General features: G+C 45.4%; 4 protein-coding genes across 4 annotated transcripts; 1 reads left to right on the top strand and 3 right to left on the bottom strand.

Moving 5' to 3' along the window:
* Positions 1-1,885: 1,885 nt before the first annotated feature.
* Positions 1,886-2,422, bottom strand: TRUGW13939_04895 (uncharacterized protein; the record flags this gene model as incomplete). The annotated part of the gene is made up of 1 exon (XM_035488060.1): positions 1,886-2,422. One exon carries the CDS (start codon positions 2,420-2,422, stop codon positions 1,886-1,888), a length of 537 nt encoding a protein of 178 aa, XP_035343953.1.
* A 1,121-nt stretch (positions 2,423-3,543) lies between these two features.
* TRUGW13939_04894 (uncharacterized protein) lies at positions 3,544-5,376 on the bottom strand (the record flags this gene model as incomplete). Its single annotated transcript, XM_035488059.1, has 5 exons — positions 3,544-3,808; positions 3,856-4,037; positions 4,095-4,326; positions 4,388-4,797; positions 4,852-5,376. The coding sequence occupies 5 exons, from the start codon at positions 5,374-5,376 to the stop codon at positions 3,544-3,546; spliced, it is 1,614 nt and encodes a 537-aa protein (XP_035343952.1).
* Positions 5,377-5,861: 485 nt separating this feature from the next.
* On the bottom strand, positions 5,862-7,718 carry TRUGW13939_04893 (uncharacterized protein; the record flags this gene model as incomplete). The annotated part of the gene is made up of 8 exons (XM_035488058.1): positions 5,862-6,005; positions 6,062-6,154; positions 6,229-6,444; positions 6,503-6,750; positions 6,802-7,363; positions 7,421-7,521; positions 7,577-7,621; positions 7,679-7,718. 8 exons carry the CDS (start codon positions 7,716-7,718, stop codon positions 5,862-5,864), a joined length of 1,449 nt encoding a protein of 482 aa, XP_035343951.1.
* A 2,147-nt stretch (positions 7,719-9,865) lies between these two features.
* Positions 9,866-11,866, top strand: TRUGW13939_04892 (uncharacterized protein; the record flags this gene model as incomplete). The annotated part of the gene is made up of 1 exon (XM_035488057.1): positions 9,866-11,866. The coding sequence occupies one exon, from the start codon at positions 9,866-9,868 to the stop codon at positions 11,864-11,866; it is 2,001 nt and encodes a 666-aa protein (XP_035343950.1).
* Positions 11,867-12,468: the final 602 nt, after the last annotated feature.

Raw genomic sequence — 12,468 nt, 5'->3', positions numbered from 1 at the left:
CCCCCCAAATGATATGACCCCCACTAGGTACTTCCAGCCATGCCCATCGCCAAAGTCTCTCCCGTCTTGTGAATTATTTTATAGCGTGAGATTGGCTGAGACCGGAGAGAGGAGCTGCACGATGACCACGATATCGCGGTTCTTGCCTCACTGAGGGCTGAGGAAGAGCATCCAGAAAGATACAAATACACCCTCGAGGACGGCCATATCAGGACTTCCCATCTCATCAATAACCATCTACTTTACCAACAGCCACCTTCACAGTAATCAAATCAGAGTAACCGCTAAGTGTCAAAATGTCTCCCTGCTCCTGCAACTGCTGCTCCGGTGACTGCAACTCCTGCTCTTGCAGCTCTTGCAGCGTGAGTCGTTCCCAGAATCAGCTTCACCCCGCCTTGACTGTGAATCCCGTTTATTCTAACGTAAGGTTATTCTGTAGCACTAAATTTCCCTTCCGCCGATAACCTGATGCGCATGCCAGGCAGTCCAGTCAGAACCACCTTTGAACAGATCATACGTATATAAGTTTTCCAGCCGACCGCGCGTTATTCGGGTACACTGTTGACAATCAGCTACGGGAATTATGATCAAATATGGCAAGATTGTTCACGTTGGCGATGGATTGGGTTAAAGGATCAATGGCGCTTTCTGATTGTATTATCTTACCAAAGTCGTTCTTTTACTAGCATATAATGCACACGTTACGAAATGTTGCAGTCGTCGTAAATAACATTTGTCGGGACGTAGGTCACGAGAGATGTAATCTTAGTAGTTATCAACCGCTGGCAAGCCGATTCAATCGTTTTTGGGATGTAGATTTCCCGGCCTGCTATGTATCACTTAGTACCGCTTAGGGGTCCGCTCGTAGGGGCGACTACTGAAGGTTTAAGTCGTATCAGTAATAGCTCTTTCGCAACGATCTGGGCGTATTGATCCAGTTCGTAGAGGTTATAGTCATTAAGCCGACAAATAAATCTTGTTTATAGTAGTGTCACTCAAAAAGTTTGAATTTCAAGTATAGGCAATGGCAATTAATAAGTATGTCATAATGTAGAGCCGGTTTTCTGAATCGAACTTGAATGGGCCGTTCAAGGGAGGGGGGGGGGCGAGTATAGCATTATAGTGCCGCACAGAAACATACAGTTACTTGGCCTCACAGAGGGGCTGAATTCGCCATAAACCGCCTGTGTTGAACTTAGCTCGGCGTCACTGCTATTTGGCAGGCATTTACATTTATCGTGTAAAACAACACAATATCTTTTGTCTGGTGGAACAATTTCGATTGAGAGATTCAGTGGTAACCACTGGTAAGGTACTTCCAGAGGACATTGCTACTTCCGGAGCGCGAAGGGAATGTGAGTACTCTGAAGGGTAAGTTTGGTGCGCAGAGTAGAAACATTTCTGGCATACGTCGAGCCCTCGTAGAAACTAGAACAAAACAATTCGCATCTCGTGCCAAAAAATAAGCAGATACATCGTGGCCCTTTCTCTGTTTATGTGATTCCATTTTTCACCTTTTTCAACATAATTGGATAATTTCTCCTGGGGACCTTGGGTCCTGTCGATGCTCCCAAGGTCCATGCCTATCTTCGGAGCTGGAAAGTGAAAGGACGAGGAAGAATAAATTTAGAAAAAAATAACTAGTGACACCAATAGTACACCAACAGTTGACAAAAATAGTATAAAATAGGGGGAAATCTGTGGCTGTCATCATGAGTACCTTGGGAGCATAGCCGTCTGTCTGGACTCTGGACCACCCAATATCAACCCCCACTAGACAGCAATTTTGAATGTCGGCTTCTCTTACTTATGACCAGGTTTGCTTATAGGGCTGACAGTATTACTGAAGATACCGCCTTGAACGATTCTCAATTGAGCTCGTCGCCTATTGTAGCGGCTTGTTTATCCATTCGCTTGTGTACTGCATCCCGCTGCGCTTGAAGAGCGCAGTCATGGGACAACGCCGTTCGACCTCTGCAGCAAAGTGTTGGAATTTAGGATCGTGGTCGCCCATCAAGTTGCTTTGCACTTGCACTTTCAACGCAACGCTTTCCCAGTTCGGATTGCCCTTCTCTCCTTCAAGAAACACAGCGGTCGGCAATTTCCCCTCCACCGTAACTAGCCACCCGCCAATTACGATACCAAGTTCATTTGCGACGACAGAGCCTGTGACTTGATTACAAGAGCTCAGGCTAGCCAGCGAATAAATAATCGGTGAAGGGTGAGACTCGTTCCCATCCATCATTGTGTAGGCGTCGGTCGAGAACTTGAACGGCTTGCCCGGAACAGTTATTGTTTGCACAGTGCCATTTCCCTGGCCAGAAATATGGACGGGTATGAGCTGGCGCCTAGTCGGGGAGGAGAAGCACCGGATACCAGCATATAAGCCTTTGGCTAGTGAATGAGGTCGAATTCGTAGCATAATGAGACGTATTATCAGGGTGTTGTCGTAGTTCTGTGTAACAAGGTCAATTTTCCTATTAAGAAACGACATAGGACCGTGCAGGCCTGCTGCACACGTAAAACTTACTGGTATATAGCTGGCTTAGAGCTTGATTTGTGCGACAATTATAAGTAATGCTAGACAGGATTCCTGCTGTTTAAGTACTATCATCTTTTAGTTTGCCCCCCAGGTCCTCAGCAACATGTTAGAGGAGCAGTCCCTCTTTATGACATACCATCTACACGGTATCCTAGTTGGTGGCCAACGAACACCAGTGACCTAATCAATAAGTGAGTCAGCTTCCGCCCCGTTATACTGATGTCGGGCCTACGGTGTTCAATTGATCTCAACAATCTTGGTTGGCGACCCATCGGAAGTTCCTCCGGTTCCACAAGGGCGATAGATGTGAGTGATGGTGGTGCTAAAGAAAAAATCACCCACGTCCTAATAGATTGCTCAAGATTCACAACAAAACGAGGGAAACTACGGAAAGAGGTTGGCGAAACTTTTAGTAGAATGCCGCTCATGCTTAGAGCCAGGGGTCATTACTAGCAGTTCTGCGCAGAACAGTGCTTTAAGTCTGCATAGAAATATCCTAAAGGTTTCATAGTCATATGCTGACCACAGGCCCTAGGGAACACATAAGGTTGGCCTGTAAAAATTTCAATTACTGTACTTTGAGTAGTTACAAGAATTGTTATAGTGGTAGTGGGCAGCGTATCTCTCAGGGAGTCGGAACCCTGAACTCAGATACAAGTGATGAACATATTCTAGAATATAGGCACATCTATTTATAGTCACAGTATATACATATTACCTACTGGTCTACCCTCATCCGGGAAAGGGAGCTCAACTATCTATCAGTCGTTTATCTAAATCGTAACCATGGCCAACTTCTTAAGAATAAGAGTGAAGATTATTGTCTATATAGTAGTTACCTCTTGATCGGCTCCAGAAACACGTCACTTATGTCACCAGTTGACGTATATACTAGTACCTGCATCTTCACTTCCAGCAAGAAAATAATACTTACATTAGCTGGGTACCTCGGCTGCCCCCATCTTGAAAATATTTAACCAGCATTGGCAACCGCTTCAGGTTTACAAAGGATAGGTGAACTTTAGATTTTGGCGGTCCGTAGTGTCCAGGTCTTCGTTCTCAATTTTGACAACCTGGCCATTCATGCTGAGAACGTCTTCATGGTCAGATTCGGACTCTTGCTGCGCCAACAGTTCTTGTCGCCGCCTGTTCTCCCGCTGAAGATAAAGGCTAATAATGATGCACATGGCTGGCGAAATTGCCCAGAAAGCTGTCATGAATGCCCAGGGCAAGACATATCGCGGCTTGTACTTGGATTCCCAGAACCTGCCAAAGTTAGCGAACTGACGTCATGATTCAAATGACAAACATACTCGGGGGAGACCATATTGGCGACTGACGCCGAAAGGACGCAGGTAGTCATCAGAGTAAGTCTCTTTGTGTATCCAGTTGCTGTAGTTCCGGCCCAAGAAAGACCCATCATATAGGACGGCTTGAAAGTTGAAATCTGAGTACCCACAATAAGGGCAACTTTGTTTGACCAGGGCGCCGCAAGCTGCGACAATGATATGTAAGATGATAATTGTACTTGGTTCGTTGGATAACCACTTACTTCGATGATACCACCAATCAGACACGGAATATAAGAAATCGCACAAGTGTAACCAGTTCCAAGTTTGGTACCATAGAGCATGGCAGCGGATGCTATGACCAAGATCAGGCCCCAGAGGGGCTTGACGATGTTGAAAAGAGCGCTCTCGGCGGGCGTAAATCCGTAGCCAACGATAATCAGAGGAATCTGTTGCGATGTGTTGTTCGGAAGCTCATTGAAAAACATGTGGATACTGATTGCAGAAGTCAGCATATTGCGTGGAATATACGTAGATATATCCATGAGGAGCCTACATGAATAGCCAGCTCTTCATATCGAGGATCATTTCCTTGACTTGGGACCACTTAAAAGTCGAGTTCCTCAAACCGGAATGCGTCTTGCGAATAATTTCGATGGTGTGAACCTTCTCTTCTTCATTCAGCCACCTGGCATCCACGGGAGTGTTGGGCAGGAAGAAAACGAGGGGAACAAAGACCATGAATGTCAAGGCGGTGCAGACGATATGAAGCCACTTCCACGAGGCAATGCTGCCAGCCAGTGTGCCGTGATTGTCATCTTCAATTAACTGGTATGATATCATCGTCAAAAGAACGTTGGCGACACTTCCAAAGGCCCACCACAGCAGCTGTACCCATGGACTTTTTCGTGGTGGAAAAAATGCCTGATGTAGCATGGCGGTTGAAGGGACGATCTGCGATTCAGTCTATAGTCCAGTCATCAGTATTACTGAAGCTTCTTGGTTGATGAGTAAACTTACCATCCCAAGCAGGAAACGAACAGCCATCATCTCCTTCCCGGTCTTAACTGCCGGATGTACGCCAATGAGCAAAGCCCACAGGAAAAGGGAACCGCAGATGAATTGTTTGTGGCCAACATGCTGAGCAATCCAAGCACCCGGCCAGAGCGCAATCAGGTAACCGGCGTAGAAAAGAGTGAAAAGTTGATTATACTGGTTCTTGGTCATATCAACATCCTGGAAGATGCCCATAGTACTCGCAGAAGAGAGGGTACTCTTGTCCAAGTGAATCAAGAAAGAGATCCACCAAGTCTGGAGAAGTAGAAACCAGAAGTTCTTGCGAACAAGTTTCCTTTCTATTTCAGGAGTTAAAGGGCGCACCGAGTCTTTATGGGTGTTGTAAAACACCGTGGTGTCATCCGCATCCTCCTTGTCAACGTACCGTTGGCGTGTCGAGACACAAACAGACTCCTTAATCTGACCATCAAAGTCGACACCTGGTTGTTGGGAAGAAGTATACATGTTAAGGTTCTTTTCTGGCAACATGGTGACTTTACTATCTTTGACAAGAAAAGAGCAGCATGAGCAAATATTTATGTCTACTACTCCACCCCCAAATTACCGCGCTCGCTCAGAGATTTTCGAGAAAGAGATGATGCCAAGGTCTCCAACGTTTTACATTACTTGCTATTCGATTATTTGATCTATCCAGGTGCATACTGTACTTCTCAAGATGGCGGTACGGTACCTTGGGAGCAAGCGGCCCCAGCCAAGATCGCACCTGAAGCCTTGGCCTGTCCGTGTTGCTACCTTGTTAGACTCTGCCTATTTCAGAAGGGCGAATACGGATATCATTTCTATAAATCTACCAGCAGTCCTAATTAGTGCTCGCAAGCCTACGTGACTTTCGTCATTTCACGGGTGGTTTACATGACAAATGAGACGAACGATTTCTAATTTCTAGTAGTGATTGATGTAGCCGAGACATGACTCAAGTTTCTTGCCAAGTCAAGACTGGAAAGCCCTATCCTTCAAGCGAATTCTCCAGAAATGTCCCGAGGTCCACCAGGACCATCTTCCAGTCCATTCCTACGGGGCATACCAGGTCGCCATCTCCAAAACGTACGCATGTATGTGGTACTACGATCGCCATTTTCTAGAATATCCGCGGCGTGCTATTTTTGCAGAAGATTAGCCGGAAATAAAATGTCATGACACATGGACGTCTAACCTCTCCAAGGACCGGTAGGAACTTGGCACCATGACCACTACCACCCGTACAGATGAACACCGAGTTTTCTGCAAAATCCGGTACGTAATCAATCTGCAAGAAAATTTCCGGTCATTCTAAGCCCCACATATTGTTCGAGGGAGGGTTGCAGTAGTCGCGTTACGCACCACGAAAGAGTTGTCCAGAGAGTCGGTATACCAACACAGCTTAGTCGTCGAGAAAGGTACATCCTCAAACTCGGGAAGAAAAATGGAGACAAATTGTTTCATTGCGTACATTGCTGGCTCTGGCAGTGTCTTGCACTCGTCTGCTGGTAAAGGCACAGACCATTTTCCGTCTTGCGTGAAAGTAGCCCCTTCCGGAGCAGGTTGGAAATTTGTAAACTTGGATCGTTCCGGGTCAATACTGATAATCTGCAATTTCCGTGGGTTCTTTAGTTACCTTTATGCCTCTAAATCCTATCTTAATGTAGCCTTCAGGGGTGCGAGGCAAAGCATAAATGCTGCCTGTATCTCTGCCAGAACGGTTTCGGGGTGAAGCTTTCCATGTGATGACGGGGAACTTCTCGGGTGAGTACTTGTCCCAGAGATCCTTTTGTGAAGGGTTAATCTTAAACGAGGCTACACTACCAGCAGATGACTCAAGGTGATAGCTCAATTCAGGAAGGACCTGCGTCGAGAAGGAGCCGGCTGTAATCAGTCAGTCAATGCATAACTACAGACGTTAGAAGGAAAGCTTACCAGCAACCACGACAGTGTCCGCATTATGTATCACGCCATCCCGTGTTTTCAAGCCTATGACCTTTTCCTTCAAAGTCCCAGCGCTGCAGGGTATTTTTACCAACGATTCAACGGAGCCCTCCTTTCCAAAGTTGAACTTGACACCCTTGGCCACCGAAATATCATACCAGTATGTGCAGGCGCTGCTACATCTCACGAATCCAGCAAGGGAGTCCAATACGGCATCAAATGTTTGCGTTGGGGATGTTTCTGGGATATCAAAGTCGAGGAGTTTGGCTTTCCACCCTAAGCTCTCGGCACGTTCTCTGTCATTGGGGCTGCTCTTCACGAACTGCGTGCCACGCAGACCATCGCGCTCCATATTTGCAAGAGTTTCTTTCTCCAATGTGTCAAGATGTGTCGTTGGCTGCACGCGCAGCATTCCACTGTTTACAAAGAGTCTTCCTCCGTTCTCGTCATTGTCCCCTAAGAAACCGCGCTTGTTATCCTGGATCATCCAAGCGTTACGGCTCTCCATGGCGAGACGCTGGTAATGAAGCTTGGTTCCGTAAGATGCACGGAACTAGTCACAATATTAGTTAGTTTAATTGGCCCGATCTGGAGTACGTAGAGTGCTCACGATTTTGTTTAGGTCGACGGACGCAGCCTGTACATCATCGCCTTCCGGGTCATACCCATTCTCGTGATAGACATTTCGATCGAATACATTAACAACATAGTCTATATAGAAGAAGTCAAAAAACAGTTAATAGCATACATATGGGCTCGATATTACTTTTGTCGCGGAGGGCAACAGCCAGCGAAAGGCCAAAAATTCCAGCTATTATTGTTTAGTCAATCTTGCGCATGATCATTATTCAGAAATTAACCAACGTACCGCCAATAATAGCAACTGACTTTTTGTCTGCCGCCTGCATGTTATTTCGATTCAAAATAATAAACGCAGGTCAATATTTTTGGATCCTAGAGTCGAGGGGGGGCCGCTTTAAGTAGTACGGTCACCACCCTGAAGCCAAGAACTCTGTAAGCGACCTGCATAGAACTAATAATGTTTCCATGAAAATATGAAGGATATGACTAAAAAACCATAATCTCCACTAAGGAGTACCTTCAGGGCCGGGTGGTAATTTTCACGTCGATTCTATGCTATTAAAATAGCATTATGTATTTACCTATTTTTATAATGGAATGCAGTTAACAGTAAAGTATTAGTATTATTATAAAATTAATCACATTTTTAAAGTTATTTTCTGTTTTATTCATTTATGAATCTATCTATATACCCTTTACAGTGCCATTCATTAATTTAATTATACTAAGTTATTGCTACCTTCACTCTGTGGTTTTATGAATGGCTACTTTAAATTGTAGTTTCTAGCTTATAAAATAAATTGAATAAATCTTGTTTATAAGAAGCTAAGAACCTTTACAGAGCAAGATCTTATTAGTAATCTATATATTGAATCTTGCCCTATCTTTACAAGCTTAAGGCCGTTATTCTCGCCCACCACGTTTCTGGATCATTATCAAATAGGTAAATTAAGGGCCGAGAGAGATGAAGAGACGTTATCTAAATTGTCACGTGTAGACCTCTAGCCGAATGGACCGAAATCTCTAGTTAACAGTTAGGTATAGCCAACGCACAGCCCGACGCATATTCTTCTAGCTAGAGTTATTAAATCTGCCTGTGAAGAGTAGGCAGTTGTAGAGGACGAGCTCAAGCGCACGTATGCGACTCTAAAGTAGGGACCACCGACTTGGCAGAGACTGTGTGGAACTACGATTTCCAGTTTGCTCCGGGCGAGGAGGATGGCAGCACAATCCAGAACGAAAGCATAGACATGATCATTCTCCACGGCGAACCACTATTCATCAACTTCACGAAGCGGCACATTTAGAGAGGCGCAATACACTACGATGTCTATGGCTATAGAAGTTCGCTTAACTGGAACTCTGTGTGTATGGTCGAGCATTGAATCTATCCTTCCCCGCTTTTTCGCCATAGCCATCTGATATCACTGGATTGATGTTCTTAAATATTAAAGATGTACACCGAGTAAAATAAACGAATTGTTGTGTCAGCAGTTTGTGTATTGTCTCTCGAAACGTGTTTCATATCAAATCATCCTGCAAATTTGACAGTCTGCAGTCGTGGCCAGTCTCTACTTCGCATAGATAGTGAGAACCGAATACCTCATTTTGCCCATATACTGTTACTAATTGTGTCTAATCGAACTGTCACCGAATTGTATGTATTTGACTATATTCGATGCCATTCGTAGAGTATGTCGTCTGCTCTCAACATTTCGTGCCTTTGTTTTATTCTTGAACAGTTCTTCGTGGTACATGAGACGTCGCTTTCGGCAGACTCGCTAAGATGTCGCAATAGACAAGGTTAAATTCCTACCTAGGAAAAGTCAGGATCGAGTAAAATAGGCACAGGTCGAGAGTCATATAGGTAACCGGAGACGTCCGCACACCTTGGATAGTAGAGATCGTCGCAGCAAGCCTCAGTTGAAACGTATTACTAGTTATTAGGTGATGGAGGGCGTATACGGAGTAGGTACTACGAAATCCTTTGGATGGTCCCAAATCTCAATTTCAGGCCACCAGAAGCTCCATTGGGAATAAAATAACACTGATGACTCGTCTTTTTGAAGCGTTGGTGGTGCAATTTATTATGATAATGATGAGTGTTTACCTCAATGATCCCACCGGAGGAGGCCGCTGGGGCATGTCCAACCACGAAATGACTTTTATCTCATTGGTGGCAGGCTAAATGGCGTGAGACCCAATTGTTGTGCTTTATTGATCTCCCTGTGGGGTAAACATCATGCCTAGGGGTAAAAACTGAGCCGGGACAGACGGACGATGTAACAGTTGTCGTCACCAAGCAAACAGACTACAATCACCAGCCTTCTTTATACCAGTTAAATATCCTACAACAATAAATACGCAAGCCAGTCTTGCTTCTTGACAACCGACCATATGATCCAGCTCTTTGCTTAACATCGGGCATCTGCCTCCCTTTTGATCGTTGTAAATGGGAAAAAAAGACAGCACGATGCATTCTTCTGTTGCGATCTTGGTTCTTGCCCTCGCCCCAGTCCTTATTCGAGCTCTATGCCCGTACGCTGAGCATATGGGGGAAAGGGACATGCCATCGGGGCATCCAGTAATCAGCACAAGAGCTTCCCGGAACAGCACCAAGGGCCTTATGCTGATGAATCGCATTGCCCCCGGCACGTCCGAACTGTACATTGCTGATGCAGACGGAAGCAATGAGCAGCCCTTGCTCGCTGATCCAGTGTTCGAGTACCATGCCTCCTTTTCTCCCGATGGAGAATGGGTTCTCTTCACAACGGAGCGCAATGGAGATGGTAACGCCGATATTTACCGAGTTCGTCCCAATGGTTCTGATCTCCAGCCCTTGGTTACAACCCCGGCTGTCGAGGACTCTGTGGTACTGTCCCCCAACGGAAGCCTCGCCGCGTATACTTCGACAGAGGGCATGGTAGCCAACATCTGGTTGTTCGATATTGCCACAGGTAGGCGCTGGAATTTGACTGACAATCCAGAAGTCGCATCCACGACCAACAAGAGCCTTCCTCATGGTTACTTCCGACCGGCGTGGTCTCCAGATGGAGAATGGCTGGCCTTTTCATCAGATCGCAACACCGAGTGGCTTGGTCACGGTACGGAGACATTTCTCGGTTTGAGCGGATGGGAGCATACACAAGAGTTGTCAATATACGCTATCCGGCCGAATGGCACTGGCTTCCGCCAGGTCGCTAAGAAGGAGGGCTATGCATTGGGTTCGCCAACATTTTCGCCTGATGGAACTCGTTTGGTCTACTATGAAATAACAAGAGAGGACACTTATAATGCCCATTCTTCATTTGGAGTCGACTCAACAAATACGTCCATTGTTTCAATTGACTTCGAGACTGGTTCTGACCGCACAGTCGAAATTGGAGGAGCTGGACTGAAGATTTTCCCACAATATATCGACGACAATACGATTGGGTATTTCCAAAAGGGTAGTGCGAGCGAGGGGATCCATATCACCAATGGCACTTACCGTAATACTACTTCTGAGACATCAAGTGTCCGGTCCCCTTCCTGGTCGCCAGATGGAAAGAAAGTTGTTTACGAGAAAACTAGCTGGACAGTTCGAGCTTTTGAGAAACCCCTCTTTAGCTGGGACGATGAATGGGAGTATCAGTTTGTGGATGTATTCCCACACCTATCTCTTCAGAATCGCCTGGTTATGACCGACAAGCAGTTGGGGGATTCATCCATCATCAACTCGAACACCACGGGTGGTGATGTTATCAATGTCTATGACCCAGTGAATAGCAGCATCATAACACCCGGAGAAGCAGCCCAGGGTAGTGGTGGTGCCTACCAGCCCTCATGGTCCACAGACGGGGAATGGCTTACTTTTGGCGCCGGATTCTGGTTCCAGGGTCGAGGCTCCGGGGGTGGATGGGTCATAAGAGCTACTGCCAACGGATCTTATGCAGAAAACTTGACAGAAAGTGCCACTACACTGGACAATAAAACACTGAACTCTGGCTTTCCTAGCTATTCCCGAGACGGAAAGAGTATTGTTTTCCGCGTTTGGGGAGTTAACTCGACTAACGGAGACGAGTCGCAACTCGGGTTGCGGCTTTTGGACCTTGAGAGCAGGAATGTGACGGTGCTAACGACCGGATGGGATAACCTTCCATTTTTCTCTCCGGATGGTGAAAAAATTGTTTTCACTCGCAAGACGAGCGTTAAAAATTACGATATTTGCACAATCCGCCCTGATGGCACCGATCTCCAGGTTCTAACGACCACCGAGGCTAACGATGCTCACGCCGTCTGGTCTCAGGATGGTCGGATTCTTTATTCGACAGGAGAGTACGGCTTCCAATATGAATGCGGTTTGTACGATAATACATTCCAGCCCTATGGCCAGATAAACATTATGGATGCGGATGGCTCCAACAAGCGGCCATTGACAAATTCAATGTGGGAAGACTCCATGCCTCTGTTTGTAGCAAATGGTGCTTTGTGAGCTCATCACTGCGTATTTCGCAAATTTTTTGAACATGTTATATCTTTCCAATGGCAAATTTACATGATGATGTATGGTTAGATGACAAGGTATAGTTTGGCATTTCGATGCTAGAAACTAGCTTGAATAAGCTACTACCCTTTTTAAAAAGGAATCAGGAGCAACCTAGGGTCAGATTTATCAGACTTGTAAAATAACGACAAGTTGTAAGAACAGATAGGGCCAGTTTATTAGCGGAACTCCAGTCGTACAGAACTGAATAATTCTCATTTTTGCTACAACACGTTACAAGTAAATTACGCGCTCGACAAACAACTTGACACTCAGTTAATGGAAACATGTCAAGCATTTGAAGTATCGTCACATCTATAAATCATACTGAATATTAAAACACCCTTGATATTCTTATATTCTGTAAATCAATTAATATTCAGTACGTCTGGTAATCTGGGAAGCTTTAAATGTTAATGGTGCATGAGACATCATTTACATGTAACCTTTCAGCTATATGGCATTGAAAGTATCAATAATTGGACTGTTATTATTAGCGGGTCAAATCAACTTTACAAAGCGGTTGACTGTACCATCAATTAATATCTCGA

Source organism: Talaromyces rugulosus, chromosome III, assembly GCF_013368755.1.
Source record: "Talaromyces rugulosus chromosome III, complete sequence".
NCBI lineage: Eukaryota > Fungi > Ascomycota > Eurotiomycetes > Eurotiales > Trichocomaceae > Talaromyces > Talaromyces rugulosus.
The sequence above is the reverse complement of the archived record's forward strand: the minus strand, read 5'-3'. Positions and strand labels throughout refer to the sequence as shown.